The sequence below is a fragment of the Gouania willdenowi genome, chromosome 16 (assembly GCF_900634775.1).
Source record: "Gouania willdenowi chromosome 16, fGouWil2.1, whole genome shotgun sequence".
Lineage (NCBI taxonomy): Eukaryota > Metazoa > Chordata > Actinopteri > Blenniiformes > Gobiesocidae > Gouania > Gouania willdenowi.
The window spans coordinates 22507517-22528863 of record NC_041059.1 but is presented as its reverse complement, the minus strand read 5'-3'; the positions used below and the strand labels follow the sequence as shown (position 1 = coordinate 22528863).

Genomic DNA, 21347 nt, shown 5'->3' with positions numbered 1-21347 from the left:
GATGAGCAGCATATATGACTGATTAATGTTTTTGATGGTTGTGTATATAAATGTGTCCGGCTCCAGCAATCATTAGTGTATCTTAATGTCAATGATGATGAGCTTTGGAAACTCTTTCATTTCACTGTGAACAATTACACTGTCATCATTTTTAATATATCTGGCCCATGAGCGCCTTAAAGCGCACGCACGGGGCGTCCAAATAGCCAAACGCTCTCTTTACTATCTGAGTAGCCACTTGCATCTTTCTGTCCGTCTATGCGTAGCTAATGGTAATGATGGCTTTGTGTGTGTGTGTGTGTGTGTGTGTGTGTGTGTGTGTGTGTGTGTGTGTGTGTGTGTGTGTGTGTGTGTGTGTGTGTGTGTGTGTGTGTGTGTGTGTGTGTGTGTGTGTGTGTGTGTGTGTGTGTGTGTGTGTGTGTGTGTGTGCGTGCGTGTTTTTTGTACAGCGTTCATTTATTTCTTTGTATGTCTTTGTGTAAAATGCTTAACGGATTTTGGCAAATTTTTAACCAACTAGTACAGTGCCCGTCAGAAGTATGTTTTCATGTAGTGGGAGCTTAACTAGAGTTAATTATGACCAAATGAGTATATGTTTGAAGGTTGGATGTACCAAGAGGTGTACATACTCTGTACTCTGTAGTGTTATATAAAGCTATATTTGTGGGTGCAAAGTAAAATAGTGTGTGCGATTTCCCTGGTTTAATTCTATGGGACATGAGCATGATAAATGTGTTTGTTGTTGTTTTTTACTCATTTATATATATATTTTTCTGTTTGTTGTATTTTTCTGAAATGTATATTTTTTTAATTTTTGTATCTTTCTGTTGTCATTTTGTCACATCACATCAGTGACTCACATCAGGTCCAATCAGTGAGACTTTAGAGCTTTGCTAGTTTATCAGTGTGAGCGCAGCTGCTCAGAGGCCCCTCCCCCTCTCCGGTCTAAATTGTCTTCCTCTCTCTCACTCATGTGTTTACAGTCCGTGTCTGCTTGGCTGTGTGCGCAGCGATTGGCTCTGGCCGCACACGTGACTCTTGCTCGGGTGAGGAGCTGTGCAGTAAAATAGATATAGATGTGCGCTAGCGCCCCCTCACACCCTGAGGTCAAAAGCTGAATAGGTTTCACTTCTGTGCCGTTCAGAGGTGAAATAAAATTAAAATAAACATTTTGAAATGACCAAATTACTCCAAAATAATGGATGCACAAACTTGGGTTATTTGGAAGCCGTTGACAAAGTTTCAAGTGGAACAGGCACCACGTCTGGGAGATATCCACTCCACACACTCACACACATGCACACACACGCACACAAACCTTTCTTGCTTGTATTGGTAGAAGACTGACCATACACCTTTAAAGATTCCATTCAGTTTTGGAGAAGATCCTGGATAATATACATTTGGACCTACTGTATCGTTATTCATGGGGGAAGTATTTAAAGTGTGAATGATCAATCATGGTACCATGATCAGGATCAGTGATCCAGATAACTGCCAATATCTGACAAAGAGGATATTTGGTAACCTGGCAAGAGCCAGATTGATGTGTAGCCCTCCCTCTAATTTTAGAGGGAGGGCTACATTGAGGGCTACATTGATCTGGGTTTGTGTCTGGTGAATCCTTTCAGAACCAGGGAGGGACATGAACAGAATGCTTGAAGCTGATTGGGTGAAGCGCCTGTCCACCATGATTTATTTTAGCCAATCACACAGTAACAAATGATGTCGTCATCGGCATGCGCCGCAGAGATGCTGCTACAACAACAACAACAAAGCTTCGCTGGTGAAAACTTTTTTTTGGGATAGTAATGCTGCGGTCATTATGTCGTTGAGTGACTTTTGCATGTTAACTATCCTCCTGCATCTACATCTTTCTATTTTGATCCGGATCTATGCTAATAGTGGTAGCTCAGCTAGTTCCTCTCCCTGCAACTGCGCATGGGCCAGTTTTGCTTTGGCTCTTCTGCCTTCATCACACCCGGGTATCCCGTCCTAAACCACAACACTGCCTCATCATTGGTTTGAACCGTTTCGGTTCGGTTTTGAAAGGCAAAGGCGGTAACAGCACAAGATGGATTCTGGTCTTTGTGAACACCGGGAGAATCCATCTTGCAGGCAAGGTTAGATATTTGGTGCTTGGCGGAAGTTTGTGCTCTCTGGTTGCTCCTGAAAGCTCTTATAGTGTGGTAGAAATTCAGGAGCTACTGAAGAAACATAAAAAGCGAAATAAACTGAGTTTTAAGGCAGTACTACAAACAGTTAAAGAATGGCTTAAAGTTGGCAGATCAAAGTAAATGTCATAGCTTTTAAATCAGGGGTGTCCATTATTTAAATGTGGAACGACTGGTGGAGACAGTGCGAGTCAATCGTGAAACTTACCCATCACCCTCCGGCGTTCGTTAGACTGTGGGTTGCTGTAAACTCTGCAAACATTGTGGTCGAACCAGAATGCCAGTGTAATGTATCGTGTAGCAATGTACTGTTAACCATCCAGCCTGCGCTAGGAGATAATCCTCTGTATTGACCAACAAACAACGGCACTCTGCAATCCTGTCTCTCTGCTGTGTCATTAGTGCCTGGCTTAGTTAGGAGACTGTGTGTTCTTTGACTGTGGTGCACAGTGAGCAAGCAAAGCTGCTCTGTCTGACAAAATTAAGTTGTGAAGCAGATTATGTTTGATAAAAGTAAGAGGTGTAGATATTAGGGATGTAACGATTCACTCAACTCCCGATATGATTCGATTCACGATACTGGGTTCACGATACGATTCTCTCATGGTTTATTTTTCAAGATGGGACCGTAGGCAAATGATGACTGAAAAATATTCCTTTAGAAAATACTGTAATTTATTCCTTTTATTTTTCATTGTTAAAATAATCCCTTGATAAACTATTCAAAACAATGCAATTTAACTAAAAATAAATCTTGAATGAAATAAATAAAGGAATACAAATGAAGAAGAAGCCTATTAGTTTAAATTCTGGTTCTATAGTAAACAATGCATAACTGCATAATAGTTTGTTTTTTTTCTTTTTAAAAGTGCAACTGAAAATGTATTTTGTGCCTTAACAATTGGACTTAAAAAAACAAAAAACAAAAGTCATTTCACTGAATTACATCAGTTATTTGTTTGGACCAGCAGAGGGCGCTGGTAACCCAGTGGTCAGTTGGCATGCAGAAATTCTTGCAGTGAAGAAGAGATGCTATGCTAGCAGACAGAGCTAATAGAAAAAAGTGACTTTTACAGATATTCACGTAATATTACAGATATTCTTTCGGTGCAAAAGGGGTAAGGAATAATTTATTAACATGTTTAAGAGTAGAATGCGGCCAGAAAAAAAGTAGTAGCAGATTCCGCCCGCCGCGTACACTGCTGGACAAGAGAAGGGATAAATATACAGCACCCTCTGCTGTTTAAAAAAAGTACTGCGATTCAATTTTTAAAGTATCGATGTCAATCGTGATACCTATGAATCAATTTTTGACTGCCTTACGATTAATCGTTGCATCCCTAGTAGATATCCAGGCACAAAGAAAAGTGATCCAAAACAAAATGAACGTAAAGGATGCAGTTTTAAGGCTGTTTATGTTAAGCAAGGTTGGGGTCAATTACATTTTTTCAGTTACAATTACATTTTTGATTACCCATAATATATTAGAAATCAATTACGTTTCAGTGACTAGCATGTTTTCCAATTACAATTAAATTACAATTATTTTTTCATCCTCAGAAAGTCAATTACATTTATGTTCTCAATTACTAGAGTTCAATTACAATGAATCACAATTACTGAGCCTGAAATAAAAGAACCTAATAAAAGTTTACTTTCCTCTTGTGTTAGCTTTCTGTTAGCGTCTCTTATGATAACAGGCCCTAAATCAGCTGTAAAATACACTAAAAACAAATATCTTATCTAATTTCCTTCCTATTGGTTGTCTTGTCATTTTTTTTAAATGGTAAAATGTGGGAAAGCTTGATATGAAACATATTTTAATAACTGTTAACTACATATGTGTAGAAATTAAACATGGTTCCTCAGTTTTGCATTAAAATACAATTGATATTTTTTTAACAAAATTTTTATGACAATTACGAAGTCAGTTATCAACACTAAATTACAATTTAATCACGATTACAACAGCAACAGATTTTTTGAAGTTACAATTATAATTATAATTACTCCGTAATTATAATTATAAGTATCAATTACAAAACTACATTTATAATTCACCCAAACCCTGACGTTAACCACTAAAGTCATAATTCAACTTCCAAAGCAGGTCATAACACTTTGACCAAAGACAGTCTTCATCATCCACTAATCATGATAACTTAATAGATTATTTTATAGAATAATGTAAAATCTGAATTATTGTCCATATTTTTTTAACATATAAGATACATTTTCAGCTCTGTGTGTTAACTTTTACAAAGACAGTCATCTCAGTTTGTTCAATTCTTGTGTTTTGTTGCTTGGTCTGTTTGCAGAAGGCGTGTGTGAGATCTGGTTGACCAGTGAGGATACTGGAGCCTATGGCAGGGACATTGGTACAGATCTGCCCACTCTGCTGTGGAGGTTAGTGGAGGAAATCCCTGAGGGAGCCATGCTGAGGCTGGGAATGACCAACCCTCCATATATCCTGGAACATCTTGAGGTAGACAGACTCAGACATTTGTGTTTCGTTACCGTTCAACACCCTTTCATTTATATATTTATTTACCCCCAGACTCACATGAAGGCTGTGTTTTGTACTTCCAATCTTTTATCACGTCTTGGTTTCACCATGCAATGATTGCTTTTCTTCCAAACGACGATGGGCCCCTCTTGTGTAACTGAATAGATATATTTGTCTCCACCAGATGCATAATATGAAATAACACTCATGTTTCCACCCCGAAGCATCATCAAACAATAAAATAACCACAAATACTTTATCATTTAATTTGTTTTCATCTTCACCCTGTACTTCCACCTCTAATATTCTCCTCCTGTGAACAAACGAATAGATTTAATAAACTCACCGCGATTCTTTTTTTTGCTTACCAAGCATTTTGTCTGCAGAACTCTTTCTCTAATCATGAGTTCATTCTCGTCTTTCACTAATGAGTCAATTATGGGCCATTGTGTCCTCTTTACTAACCTCATTTTATCAGTCATTATGGTCTTGCCTAATGGAACAATGGACATTGTTATTGCCCTCTACCTATTTAATCGCTCAGGCCTTCATTCTCTTCTCGTTTTAGTATTTCCGAGAGTGGCATATGTGCTATCATCAAAGTCCTTTATTCCAATTATTTTGTAGCTTAATACATTTTCCTGATGTTTTCTGATTTCAACATTAGGCTTCTGCTGGTAAGAGAATGTGAAATTATGAAGTTGTAATTGCATAAACATGTGAATCAAAAGAGCAGAAGAAATAAATTCAGACATTTTCAGTTTTTTTGTTTTTGTTTTTGCAGAAGCTGAAGCGAAATTATTTGTTTATTCAACAGCAAGGAGGAACTACCATTACAGTTCAGCACAACATGTTTTGTAAACATTTGTAATAGCACACTATAATAAGTTTACTCATGTTGATCAACTATGAAGAGAAAATCACTTGTTTTTTTAAACACCGACTAAGAAAGAAAAGATATAAAAACTACTCACTAAGAAATGAGGGCACAATGGATTGAAATAAGATGACCAACTGTGTCCGAAAAAAGAGAAATTTGGCTGTTTTCAGGAAAACTCTATTGAAGTCCAAGACAGATGCCTTAAATCAAATAATCAAGAATGATTGAGATGATATATATCTGGAATGAGGACAGACATTTAAAAAAAGGACAAATTGAGGGGATGAAGGCCTGGGGATAGAGAAGAGGGGTAAGAAGGAGTGAAAAAAAGTGCTGTGGGAAGCAGCAGCGGAGGTTGTAATTAAGCAGGGGTTAATGGAGGTGGCTAATTGTCCCCCACATGTATAGGTAGGCTTTCTGGTTGGCTACATTACAATTAAAAACCCACCCTACTAATGATAGGGAATAACAATTAACTGATAATTAGAAATATAGCAGAAAGACACACTAGCCTGGTCTGCGTGCGTATGTTAAAAATTATTTTATAATCTACCAGCACTTTTATTGTTAATGTCAATGCATTGAATTATATCGTTTTAGCTCTAATTCCTCAGTCAATTAACCTACATAAGAAAAGATAAGTGTAGTCAGGGTTTTTTTTGTCTTTTGTTGCTCTTGTTCCCTATTCTCCTTTTCCTCTACACCACCACACCATTATCAATATATTGTGTGTGTGCGTGTATATATATATATATATATATATATATTTATTATCTTTGTGCATTCTAGGAATGTCCCTATGCCTTTTTTTCTAAAACAAATTTTAATTTCAGGACTCAGATTTGTGTATTAGGCAATACAGCCTTCCTATATGAGTACCTAATCATTCAAGTAAAGCTGCCATGATTAACTAGAAAATACACAAATTTGGTTGTATTGTTTTTGTTTTTATTTTGATCATACACAATAGTATTTACAGATTTGTTGGCATATGGGTTTTAACCATTAAACTTCCAAATTATTAGATAAAATACACATTTTTGAGGCCATATTGAACTGCAGTAAGTATGCATGCAGTTGCTGCAGATAAGGTAGGGGGGCCAGGACATTTTAGGGAATAATGGAAATGTTGCATGAGCTGAGGTTTGAACTCACCAATGAAGCTTCTTTATGTCACTGAGCTGATTAGCACATGCAAATGTCACCTGTGTGCCAGGCAGCAGCTGTTAGCAACGGTTGTCAAAATTTCAGTTAAGAATCTGAAAATACACATATTGCCCCTAGACAGGGTAAACATGTTGGCAGTTTGTTTTTAACAATGATTTATTGGCTCGATAATTGACAAACTGATGTTTAAAAATGCAATTTTTCCAGTTACTCCAAATGTCAAAATGCTGTAGAGATGAGATAATGAGAATTCTGATATTTTCCAAACATCCTCTACTTTGATTACAAAATGATATACATTTTTTTAATGAACATTGTATTTAGTAGGAATTCACAAGTATATGTTAACAGTGCTGTTTACAGTCAAACATTATGATGCACTGCAGGCTCAATTTTAAAAAAATCTTAAATCTCTGTAGATCATTAGTGTAGGACAGTCTGAAGATGTGCTGTAACAAGTTTGGTGCCAATTAAGCGAAAATTGTGGGAGGAGATAGGTTTAAATACGTTTTACAGATTAATAGACTTGATAAGTTGCAATATGTTTAAAAAGTAAAAACTTACATTACATGGATACATTTTTGTTAAAGTTTTCCAATCTGTAGCACTTATGGTTGATTTGTTGTGAATTTTTAAACTTTTGAAATTTAGAGGCTTTCTGTAGCTCCACCTTTAGGACTATTGGCCTTTTTTGCAGCTGAGACAATATTGCACGAGACTGGATGGTTGTGCAAATTTTGGTAATTGTTTGCGCATGGTACGTAGAATTTCCTTAGAAGAAGGAAAAGGAAAGAAAGAAAGAAAGAAAGAAGAACATGCAAGATAGCAATAGTTTTATTTAAATTTTTTTCTCTGGTTTCCTCAGGATTAAGTATATGTATATTTATCCTTCGTTTTAGGTACAGCCCAAATTACGTACCGCTGTTTTTTTTCTTCAGAACGCTACATTTTTATAAGAGCATTCTCTCAAATGGCTGTGATTGAAGCTGAAAAGGCCAAGAAACTTCTCCATTCCTTCACTAAATAACACCTCTCTCACACACACACACACACACACACACACACACACACACTCTCAGAACACAGCGTTTGTTCTGTCACACACAAGCACACATTTTTCTTCCCCTTTTGCAACCTATTTTTTTCCTTTTGAGGCATGTAGAAGGCTTCATAGCTCCATTTGCTGATTGGAGCAGTTAAAGGCCCAATCGCCTCTCATGGGCCACTTCTCTCTGACATTTTACTTGATTGCATTGTGCTGTCAGTGATTCCTCTGAATAGCTGCTCATAAAACCGTCTCTATCAATGCTGCCTTTTTTTTGTTTTTCACACGTGAATGTCTATCTACTTTTCTGCCTTACAACTTTTAGTTACAGCTTTTTTCTTTTCACATTTTATTCATTTTTTCCAAATATTACACATAATTTTGTTCAAGTGTTGGCTATCTGTACAACTAGGGATGCACCAAATATTCGGCCACCGAATATATTCGGCCAAATATTGCAAAATTCGGCCTTTGGTTTTGTGAGTTAAAGTCAAGGCCAAATAGTAGCTTATGACGCAATCAAACAACGTGCAGTGATTTTGAGTCGGAAAAGTGTGTGCGTGTTTCTGCACAACCAGAGCACACAAACACAGCCAGACTATCTCCTTTCCGCTTATCGCTCTCCGTCACCGCAGTTGGAAGCCTGGACGGCTGCTGCTGCTCTGGTTCCACAACCGAGTCCGTTGTTAGCGCTGTGAGCCATGAATCCGTAAACATCCCTGTAGGAGGATGAGCTTGGACAAGGAGTGATAAGAATTATAATATTAATTATTATTAATATTACAGTAATTTGCCAAGAGGTGCCATCTGAAATTGAGTTAAAGTGTTTCAGATCACTTAATTAGTTATTAATACCTTGTCATCCAGGGTTGTGAACTCTTGTCAAGACTATCTACTCTCTATATAACAAACCTTATGATTGTAATATTTTCATAAACCACAGACAACTTCTCAAAGTATAAACATTTATTAATCAAAACAACCTACTAACACAATAAAGCCAAAAGAGCGCTACGCTCACTATACTAAGGATAAATGTATATACACTTTAAAGGTAAAAGCTTAGTAGAGAAAGAAGGAAAGAAAGAAAGAAAGAAAGAAAAGTAGCATTTTGTGTGTGTGTGTGTGTGTGCGTGTGTGCGTGCGTGCGTGCGTGCGCGCGTGCGTGTGAGGGCTATGATAAGACCCGTATAGCATAATGTGGCCGCAATTAGGTTAGGCCCGATTAGAATTTGAGATCCAGAGTACCTCGGTTCTGATGGGTCCGTGGTCGGTGGTCCTTCTCTTGTGGCAGAGCGGACTGGCGTGGGGAGTCTGAAGCAGCAAAGCGTGCCCCTGGACCACTGGAGTGTGTCCGAAATGGTCCTTTCCTGGACCTGGTTCTGGCCTGTGTTAGGCCTGTCTGGCCTTTGTTCAGCGTGTGCAGGCTTTGTTCTTGTTGTTCAGTGTTCAGCTCCTTCAGGCATGGTTCTTGGTTCAGCATCTTCAGTTGGAACAGGAGGTTTTATCTCTGGGACGCGCAAGCTTGTTTGAAAGGTCTAATGAAAGAAAACACTTTGTTACAAAGAAAATAAAAGATTAAAGAAGATGTACATAACACTGCAGTGGGTATCTTAGCGGCCAGCACCAAAATCCAATGACTTGAATTTTGCACTTCGGTTTTGTCGCGATTCTATTGGTCGACGTGTTTTTGGGAGCCAATTAAATTGCTTTGGATGTTCTGTGGGTTGTGGCAATCATGCAAGTGTGATAAGGAATGAATGCATGAGAAATCCTTTGGAACAAGAAATATGAATATAACTCAGAAACCAGTTAGATTATAACTTTCCAAACGAGACAAAAGCAGAGATCATGTTTTCCTGGTTATTGTGGCTCCAAACATGATATACTTTATGCAACGTTAATGAGATATTCCTTAGGAACACTTTTACTGTAAAACAATTATATGATCTTATTCTAAGGTTGTCCTTGACTTCCTGTGAATAAAACAGTTATTGACAGTGTAGAAAAATACATTTCAAACTTTTATCAGGAATTTGTGTCCGCTTTTAGGATGTTTCATTGTTAATACTTGGAGGACAGTAGACACAAAGGAAAGAATTCTGTCATGTGCTTCAAGGAGGAGTGGGGGGAAGAACACACAGTCGTAAATTCCTGTCCTCAGCTCTTTGTCTCTGTTTGAAAGGGAAAAAGGAGGAAACTGTTTCTGACCAAAGTGGTCAAGAAGTGTGCCGTGGTATCTGTCATAGACATGACCTCCGACATCCCCATTGTTTCCTCCTCAATTGACAAGCAATGTCGGGTCTCGCTGCATAGGCTGGTGTAGCATTAGCACGGAGTGCTAACAGTTGATGTGTGTAAACCAGAGGTGTCCAAACACGGTCCTCGGGGGCCGGTGGTCTACCACGTTTTCAATGTGTCCCTGCTCCAACACAGCTGAGAGGCTCATTAGCGGACTTTCTGCAAAGCTGCTTCAGGATTTCAGAAGTGTTGGAGCAGGAACACATTGAAAACCTGTTGGACCACCGGCCCTCGAGGACCGTGTTTGGACACCCCTGGTGTAAACAATGGGTCCGAAGCAGTGACTCCCAACACGATCAGCAGCAGAAAAAGTAGCGCAGTTTGGGCGTCCAGTAGTGCAGTTTGTATTTACATACAGTATATGGCAATAAAGTATAATATATATTCTATATTAATCCGCAGCGTTTGTTTTAGCTGTTAGATAGTTGAAGAGAGAGGAGCTCACGTTCTAGGAGGCGTGTTAGGTGACGTCACCTGCCAACTGGGCAAAATCCAACTGTCCCGTTTGGAGCTGACTTTTTACAAAATGTGGAATAACAAGAGAGGAAGGAAACTTTTTCAACGTTGGCCCTGTGAATGAGGGTAAAGGGATGTATATCACTGTAGCATCCCATCATACCTCTCCTTTAATGCCCTTTGGGTTTTTTGGATGCATGTTTTGTTTTATTTGACGGGCTAATATAAATGAAAAACTTTGTTGTGCTTTTTTTGAAAAGTCTACTGGAATATCTAAAAAAATATCTGAATATTCAATAAACATTTACTTTCTTTAAAAAACTAAAAATGTATTCTAGGCTATTTATGCACTATTAAAAAAAATAGTGAAAAACTTAACAACCGCATTCGTTATTTGGTAATCGGTGTCATGAGTTTTATAGCGCATTATAACCCAGTCAGCCATCGTAGTCTTAAGCCAATGACATAAGTGGCGCAACATCATTGTTAAAGTAAACACAAAATAGAATCCGAGAGAGAGCATGTCCAAGCAGCTTTGAAGTACCGACATTACTTTGAGTTTGACTCCATTAAAGATGACAAAAATCTTAGTGGCACAGGAATGTAAAAGTCATTAAGAAAGCCCCAGATCCTGCTGCTGCTACAACATCATCTTCCACAGAGGTCCCATCTCCTGCTGAACAGGTGAAAATAGATTTAAGAGCGACAGGAGTTAGTGCTGCAGAACTGTCGAAGCTCGTCGCTGGCTATATTGCCGAGAACATGTTGCCAATTTCCATCGTAGAGGCATCGTAGACAAAATTCCAACCAAAAACGCCGTCAAGCGGTCGCAGAGAAAGTCAGAAATCTAAGTTAATAAAAGGATGAGTTGTTTTATTAAAATTTGGTAGAATGTGCAGTAAATAAGTTTAAATATTCAACAAAATTCTTCAAGTCAGAAACAGATGCATTTAATTTCATTTACGATTTGATTTTGATTTGATTACATTTTTAATATGGAACATGCCAAAAGATTAGAATTAGGCTTAGAGGTGTACTGTTTAATATTTTGTGCATTATATTTTTGAAAAGTAACTTAATCATATAAAGTAAAGTAATTAAAGCACCTAGTTTTGAAAATAAGTAATCAGTAAATTTTCTGGATTATTTACTTGGAGGAGTAATTACTAATCAATTAATTACTATTTCCAAGTAACTTGAACATTAATATATATGAGTGAGAAGACGGACGGTGAGTTATGGAATTACAGAATAATTCATTAATTAATCCATCCTTGTACAAGCTTTATATCAGCTAAAATCCTTTAAGATGCACCAACAATATACAATATAATGTGCTTGTATTAATCCATCAAGTGCACACAAGCACATCTATATAAAAATGACCTCTCAATCCATTCCCATCTTCATCGTCAGACAACAAAGCCTGTTTGGAGGATCTTATAATTAGAGGCCTTTGTGTTGCATTGTGGGAAGAACCCGGAGCCAAACGTAAAACTACTCTAATGCCTCTCAGTTGAGAAATCTGTCTCTCTGTGATTGATTGGGGCTGCTTGATTCTTCTAAAGAAGTATTTAGAGAGTTATTTTTATGTAAATGTAGTTATTTTCTGGCTATATGCAATTGTTAATGGGATGTGAAGATTTAACAAAATGAAACTTCCCTTTGTTGAAATGTCCAATACTTATGAGATACATGATATTTACACACCAAATCACACATTCTCATACAAAGGAAAAAACAAGTTGACACAGTAAAAAAACCCTCATATAGTCACATGACGAATAGTAAATTCTGACATTTAAGTTCACCTAAGCTCCCTTGCATTATAGAATGCATAGATATTATCTGCATTATATGAAGTGCTGCAGGATTTGTATGCCCTTCAGGGAAAATCCAGCTCAGCATGCAGTGTTAGAACTGTTTATTACCACAGGGATCTCACTTTCTGTCTTTGACTGAATACTTTTGTCAACGACTGTTTTTGTGGTTCATCGCACACAATGTCCTAGGAACTACTGAATAATTTCTGTAGCGGACTCCCCTGGGTGAGCCCTGTTGATGTATGTGGGTTTATCTGAATGTGAGGGTTTCATTCATTCGCTAATGTGACTTTATACCACCGAGCTTAAGACCCCTCCGCTTGCTTTTACTTTGAAAAATAAGCTTTTGTCTGTGTTTCTTCTTTATGTTTTCACCACCATGTTCACAAAGACGCTGGGCTTAGATTTACAGAAGGAAGTGTATATTAAGATTTGGAAGCATTTGATAAATAGTAATGTAGAATAGATAAGGTTTTTGTCTGAATGTGGCTTTGTGTGCTCGGGACTTGTTAGAAACGTAGAGGAACAACAGAAGTGGAGGTCGATGTTGAGGGAATACAAAGTAATGTAAAGGAATCGACAGTGCTAACCTCACTAAGAGCTTACTTTACTACTTATAATACAAACGAGTGGGGAAAGTGTGTAGTCCTTCATCGACGCTGCTCGAGGCCAAATCATGTTTCATTCTCGTTCCTCTCTTCTTCTTCCTTATGTGTTTTTCTCTGTCGCTAATCTGATTTAGGGAGAGAGATATCAGATCCTTCCTGCTAATCCATTTAAGATAGATCTTCTTTGCTCTGTGTGTATTCAAGCTGATCAGCCAAAGATGAAAAGATTGTGTTTCGGTTTATGTAAACGAGATATGGAGCCAGTAGGAGGAACTAACCAAAGTGCACAGAGCTAAAAGAGTGTTTCAGTCATTTAAAAACTATCAGCAATGCTTAAAATAGATTAATTTAGACTAAACTACACTCCTCATATTAATAGGTTTAAGCGTGTTGGATGAGTCTATATCCAAGCTCTATTGCTCATTTGTTCAGAGGTGAAACCATTAAAGGGGAGCTGTAATTTGTTTTACAGTCTACTACTGCTGAACGACGACACTCTCTTCACAGCATTATTTCTACTGTAGACTCCATAAACTGTCAGTGGCAATGAAACATTAAAAAATCCTCATCTCCACAGGGATTGGAAATGAGAGATCCATATCAGTGCTCTGTATAATCACCGGACGATGCCATGCACTGTGAGAGACACAAGCACACACACACACATGCACACACACACACACACACATGATAAATGGCTTGTGTGAATGAAAAGTCCTCCCCTTTATAGATTAATCCCCCGCTGTAATCAGGTGCCCTGCTACTCGAACCAGCATGCCATCTGTTGAGACCCCATCCACTTTCTGCAACATACATTGATGTGTGCATATACACATGCACGGACGCCAAGCCTGATTGCGGTCATTGGGGAGATGTCATTGTCGGTGAATCTAATGAGACTGCAATAACGTATTACTCTACATAATGCAGTGCACCACCGACAGAGACACTAAAGTGTACACCGCAGCCCCGGGCAATGTAAATGTGTTCCTGCAGCACATTTTATCACAAGTAATCTCCTAGCAATGCATACACAAACAAGTAATGTTTACAGACTTGCATCTTTACGGCAACTAATCATAATCCCATTGAAGAGAGGAAGTGCTACACTAGAGTTATTCACCAATCTAGAGTGCTAAATTCAACGCAATTACGGGACCAAACATCCGTATTTTTTTCCAAAAATAAACATGATTTAAAAAAAGGCAAAGACTTAAGTTAACTGACGTTGGATATCGAAATCATCAAAATAGTGAATGGCCAAAAAACTACAGTAGCTATCTGAATCATTCATGGTAATAGTTAAGAGTGATGTTGTTGGAGGGTAGGGCTGAACGATTTTGGAAAATAATGTAATTGCAAATTTTTTTTCTAATAATGCGATTGAATATGCAATAATTTTTTCAAGGGCCTCTTTTTGTGTATTTTGCAATGAACACAAGAAATAAATCAATTTGTTTCATAATAAACCATTTCAGATTTATTTAAACTTTAAATAAATATAAAATATACATTTTAAAGCACAGATTACAATAATAAAGCAAACAAATCTGTGGCTTTACCTCTTCAACATATCTAACTAACTTAGACGTGTAGACTGCACTTCTTAAACACACTCTGAACTTAACAGGACAGTACAAGACAGGACAAGAAAAAAAAATAAAAAATTGTACCCTTTGCGATTAGAAAATCGCGTTTTATGATATTGCGATAATATCGCAAATGCAATTAATCGTTCAGCCTTATTGGAGGGTGTGTTATTATTCCCATTGAGTTGAAAAAGTCATAACCAGAAGAAGTATGTCCAGAGTTAAAGTCCAATAAAAGCAAGATTATTTTTCTAACTGCAGTATTTATTGGTCTTTTTTCCTTTCATAACATATTGTCATTATTTTGAGGCCTGTATCGTATCATATTGTGAACTAAATGTATCGTTCCACCTCTTGTGATTAGTCTTAGTGGCATTTCTGATTGTTATTTAAAGACTTAAAAAAAATGATATATATATATATTTATCAGAACTACTAGTACTAGTAGAAATACTATTTTGAAAACAAAATAACAACTATCCTAAATGTACTCGATACGACGATATATCACAATATTTTTTTTTCGCATAATTGATTACCAATATGCTCGCACAAAGTATCGATTTTTTTTAATATATTTAAAAAAAATGTTACCTTTTTTAAATTTTTTTATTTGTTATTATTTTTTTCCCAAAACCTTTTCTGTTTTTTCACTAAAATGTGCAGGTAGGTCTTCACAAAAATTTTATCACCAGTTGTTGAAGGAACCAATATTTTGTTTACTGGAATATTACACTATAATGGTGTCACTGGTAAGAAAGTACCTATGTTTTGTTTACATAAAGCACTATTGGAGATACTTATTCGTTTACATTGGTATGTTGACACTTATTTACAGAAATGTTGCACTAAAATAGGACAATTCTTCAATTTATTGTCTTTCAGAGATATAAAATAAAAATTTTATTTTTTCACTTAATCTTTTTTTCTCTCGTTATGTCATAGATTATTGTAGATTAATTTCTGACCAATATATTGATAATCGCAGTATCGTCATATTGTAAGATAATGGTTATCCTGAGCTTTGTTTTCGCGTATCGTATCGTGAGGTACCCAGAGGTTCCCACCCCTAGTACTCACTGTATTTTAATAGTAGCGTTACTTATTGCTACAAGTTTATGGTTGCAGTTAGTTGTAGTCAGAGAGGTCAACAGTCAGTTTGGGGTCTTGAGTTAGGAAAGATTGCGTTGAAATAGTGTTCAAACATGGTCTTAAAGGTTCTTCGCTCTTTTATTTAGATGTTTTACACTGCTCCAGGAAACTTGTTTGAGAAGTATCAGAACATTGTAGTTTTTACCTCACAGCATTAAATGATTGATTTCTGTAGTACTTCAGTAGGTTCCCAGAGCTTTACATTTTCTGCCCCTAATCAAACACAAACATACACCAGTGTCAGTGTTAACGCTATGCGGTAAACATCTACTTAGGATTCAGGACTTGTTACTACCTGATCCGAAGTTGTATTAGAATAATACTACTTTCGTTTGATGAGCTTTTGTAACACTCTCTCTCACCCTCAGGTCTTTAAATGATTGTAAAACAGTGAGTAGAAATGGTCTTTCTTACAACTTTTTGAACATTTCAACACGCATGCACGCACAGTCGCACACACTTCACCAGCAGCCTGATTTCTGTCACCAATCAAGTTTCATTTAGCAACCAAATTAATTCTTCCTAATTTGAAGCTTTCGGCGGTCAACCCCCCGCCGTACTGCCACCGAGTCGTGTGTCTGTGCGTATTCACACACGCTTTAGTGTCTGTGTGTGCAGGACAGAATATTCTACAATAGGTCTTAATTGAGAAGATGGACTGCCATCAGGATGTTCTTGTAGGAAATCATTAAATCATTTTTGCTCTCCCTTCTCTTTTTCCTTTGCTTCTTTTTTGTGGTGATTAGCGCTGTGATGACATCCTGATTATGTCCAACAGGACGATCTGACATCTGCCGTCTCTCCAGTTTTAAAGCGGAAAAATGAAATTTGAATTGAAGAAAAAAACATGTTAAACACTTGCCAGCTCATTTAATTAGATAGTTGGCTACAGCGTAGTAAAGAGTGTAGGGTTGGTGCGGTAATAACAAAATAATTAGTTTTAAAGAGAGCGTATTATTTCCAAGCTACACCCATTCTATCCCTTCTTTAAATAATTGACCAATTATCAGCGTTTTTGCTATGTAATAACAATATTATCATTATTTAAGCATTAGTTGCCCAGTGACCGAAACCTACGTTGCGTTCAAGTGTGAGTAACAATTTACAGCACTTTGAGTTATTCAAGACATGAGTCCTTATACTAGTGAAGTAACAGCTTAGAGAATATGTTTGAGGAAAATAATCATACCATCTTGAAAAGTGAATCATTTGATGGTTATAGTTTGCATTTTTATTTCTCAAACTTTTCTATTTTCTTATGGATTTCTTAACTTTCTTACTCTGTACTAAAGTGGTTGCTTTATGTGGAAGCGATAGAACTCAAAGTATCCGACGTGATTTTTAGCATTTCTTTCAATTTGCAGAAAAGCACCGCGTCCTGACTTTCTTACTAAGTTAATTATATAAATAACTCATTTTATTTTCCTCTTAGCATTTTTATTGTGAAATAGGGAACAACATGTTTCAGTAAAAGCTCTCGACTCTTCAGGCATAAAGGTGCCTCACTGAAGCAACCTTGACTCTTTGAACCTTAGATGCAGTGTATGCATGATGAATTCTTTAGCGGCTTTTCTTTTAATTTCCCAATTTCAAAGAAGAAATGAGAAAAACGAGGAGATGGAAGTGTATTTTTTTTTTTAAAGTCACAGAATAAAAAGGGAGCAGAAAGACAGGAATGTTAAAAGAATCTTTAGTTTATTCAGCATGCTGCTATCGCACTGTGAAGCAGTCTTATTTGATTTCTTTCTTCTTCTTACACTGACTAACTTTTACAGCTAAATAAAGAGTCTCAGAATTAACTTTTTTGTCAAAGATGGCTAACTCATGGTTACTACTTTCATTTTTTAAGGCCGTGGCTTCTAATTAGCAAAATATTAATTGTAGGTTGTTGAAATCATATATTTATATATATTTACTATATATCACATGTTTGATAGAGAGCCTGGCAAAAGTTGAATGAAGCCACTAAAGCTTTTTAAAAGTTGCCCTTGTTTACTCTTCTCATTGGATTTGTTGGTGTTAAATATATTGATTAGCATCATGTTTATAGTACGTTTATAGTCAAAAATCCGTACCAAATTTACCAGTTCAGACTTGGAGATACTGATCTGAAAATAGCTTGCGCTAAATCTGGAGATCATTGTTCGACGGAGCTTCGATAGTGAGTTTAGATATCCGCTTAAATTCTATTTGAGGATGTCTGCAATAGTTCCTGTTGTCGCGGAGGGGGCCGACACTGGACAGTTTGGTAAGATTCCTGTCCTTAACTTAGACTATGTTTATTGTCTTTGTATGGTAAATGTCAAGCCAGTGTCACAGCAAAATGTGTAATCGCAACGTTTGTCCACAAGCAATATTGTAAGCATTTTACGTATGACGCTCTTAGAATGTAAGATACTACAGGTTGTTCTGCCCAGTCTTTTCAACGGGCTGACGTCAGGTTACTTGATTGCAGACTCCGCTCCCTGCTTGCAATGAAAAACATGGTGGACAGCTTGTATATTTTAGTGGCAAATTGCCATATTTCAACATAAATTGTGGCTTTAGAATTGTTTTGATGACATTTCTAGTAAGAAATGTACCATTAACATTCATGGTATCCATTCGGTTTATGTAAACGATCCGTAGTTTTTTTTTGTTACAAAGGACATTCTTCTGTGGTAGCTATGACAACCTATGGATGCCCAAAAAACGGCAAACCATTTGAAAGCAGATTAATATTCATTTCACGGACCAAGTGGATGTTGTAATTATTTTGTTAAAACCTTTCCTGTTTTCATAGGGGAGATCCTGTACTTTATTAACTAACTGCACTGTTAATATAAACCACGCTACCTGTCCTGGTCGCACTATACACAGAACAAACAGGCACACACACATCTGTTTTTTTTTATTTATTTATTTTTTTTTAAAATTGACACTACACATTATTTGCTCAGCGTTTTCAAGGCGAGAACAACAATGTAAATTAAGTTTTTTTTTACTTAAAAGTGTGGTGCCTTTACTTTAAAAAAATTACTATTTTTAGATTCATAAATTAAGAAAAAATTACAAGATTTTTTTTCTTTTTCAAATAAACCATATTTTAAAAGATATTATCAATTTTATTTGTCATCATGTGCATGAACATGATGAAAAAACATCCCTACGTTCCCAGTTAAGTCCTTGAAGAATGATAGTATAAAATAATAAAAATAGAAAAAACAAATGAAAATAGGAAAACACCATCCATCAATTAATCAATTTTCTGACCCACTTGTTCCTTTTTTCACGGTCGCGGAGGTCTGCTGATGCCTATCTCCAACTCTCATTGGTCGTTAGGCGGGGGTACACCCCGTACAGGGCGCCAGTCTAGAAGAACACCACCAGTGAAAAAATTATATATACAAAAATAGCAGCATTAACAAATAATTGAAAATAATGTTTATATTATTCAAGAAAGCACGTTTGCCGAACACTTAGATCCTAGTTTTTGCCTACTTTATTCAAAATGCAGCGAAATGTCTCAATTTAACAAAATTATTCAACGTCACATTGGCTGTCATGGATAAATGCACACAGGAGCTACCAGAGGAAATGTATTGCAATTGGTTTCACCTGCAGTTCAGATATGACGTTCATGCTAACTGACGATTCAAACCAGAATATCGACTAAAATGTAAACGTTTCTTCAGTTGCTAATTAACTGGCTAATTTATTTCTCTCTTATCTCTCTTTTTGTCTTCTGTGTCCTAATAGGAAATGGCCAAAATTTTGAATACCCCACGAGTTTATGCTTTCCTTCACGTTCCTGTGCAGTCAGCATCAGACAGCGTGCTCATGGACATGAAGAGAGAGTATTGTGTTGATGATTTCAGAAGAGTGGTGGACTTCCTTAAAGAGAGGTAAGATCTTACAGAGCAATGTTGCACTAAGTAGTCTGTTTCATGCATAGTTTCAATCACACAACTGCAATTTAAAATCAGGAAAGTTGCAAGTGCTGTTTTCTGGCCAGAGACAGCAGGGGGGGGGATGAAAGACCCCCAAATCACCTCATAAACACATATTATTACCTTCACTGGGACTACGAGAAGAATTTATTAAGGTGAAAAAGTTACTTAGTTCTGCTTTAAGAACAAAGGCAGAAATAGTTTGTATAGTAAATACTTTATTCATTCATTCAAAAAATGTAATTTGACCAGAAAAGCGAGCATAAAGCTCTGATGCTAACACACGTGTGTCAAACGTGCTGAACAAATACACAAAAACATTCCCTGCAATTCAGTTCCATGGTCAGTAAATCACTCTGTGTTTGCTACATGGACCTGTTACCATTTCCTCCCAATAATTTGTCATTCAGGAGGAGATGCTCAGATTTCATAATCATTAGAGGCAAACTTGCTCAATACATCACTCAGGTTGGTTTGCGCATTTGACAGACACGGTCTTTGATGTGTCAGGTTAGTAGATCACCTGCAACATGTCTGTGCGTGTTGAAAAGTTACCACATGTTTGTGTGCTCACAAACCTTTATGGAGTCATGCCTTTAGTGATAATGACTTCAATAATAATGAGATCACTACCAAGATAACTTCTTCTAATGTGAAGTATCTAATTATACCAGCTTTGACATTAATAAAATGCAGCACTACAAAAACATTACTGTCTATTATTATACGGTAACAAAGTCCTTACTCATGCATAATTTATTGCATTATATATTTCACAGTGAGCTCTCTGCTAACTATCAATTAAATGCAAATGAAGACATTGTTAGAATGCTAAAATGCATGTATTTTAAAAGCAATGTTTATTTTGATTAAAATGCAACTTAGATTATTTATTTGACATAAATTAGGACTATTTCAGTTATAGTCTAGTTTCAACCAAATAAATTACATTAACATTTTTGTAGACTAAATCTGTAAAGCATAACAGTTATTCATGTTTTAAAGATTCAATGACATTTATCAACCTGCTATGGGATGGAATAATATTTTTAAATACACTCATACAGATGTGATCCTTATTATCTGAACATCAATGATTTTATTTGTATTTTCTTTCATATAACAGCATATACACAATAAGACAAGGAAATACAACACTGCTGTAGGATGGCTCTTCCTGGAAAAGTTTTGCATTGGTAACACAAAAAATAACAAAATGCATGCTATAAAAGCAGTAGCGCCATTAGTACAAAAACAAAGACACAACAGAACAAGTCAACAATCAATAATTTAGCATCACTTATTTAAAACTTTTAACTTTTAAGAAAAGCTTCATAGACATCATGCCTGCTTCCCATGAAAATTTTGCGCAACTCTGATATATTTAGAAAAATGCACTGTTCTGCCTTTCGACTGGTAATGCCAATTATGGACAAAGAAAAATACATAAAACGCCATTTGAAAATTTCCCCCACAATAAAGCAAGAAATGCCCTCAAATGTTGACCATTTGAAGGCATTTGACCCAGTTTTAACAAAGGCTTTTGATGGCATAAAATGCTTGAATGATTAAGTTTTGTTTGTTGTGTTTTTGCCAGTAATAGTTGTTGTTCCACACACATTTTTGGCACAGTGGTCTTTCCAATCATACCTCAGTATGTGTTTGTCTGTTAGACAGTGGTTGGTTGGAAAGAGTTGTATAAAATGGGGGCAAAAAA

General features: G+C 36.6%; 1 protein-coding gene across 1 annotated transcript in view; it reads left to right on the top strand.

Annotated features, from left to right (window-relative positions):
* cdkal1 (CDK5 regulatory subunit associated protein 1-like 1) overlaps positions 1–21347 on the top strand; it is a 259308-nt gene that overhangs the window by 136442 nt on the left and 101519 nt on the right. The window contains exons 8-9 of the mRNA XM_028471816.1: positions 4493–4659; positions 19440–19585. Of these exons, the coding sequence (XP_028327617.1) occupies positions 4493–4659; positions 19440–19585 (313 nt within the window). The remainder of the gene's footprint in view (positions 1–4492; positions 4660–19439; positions 19586–21347) is intronic.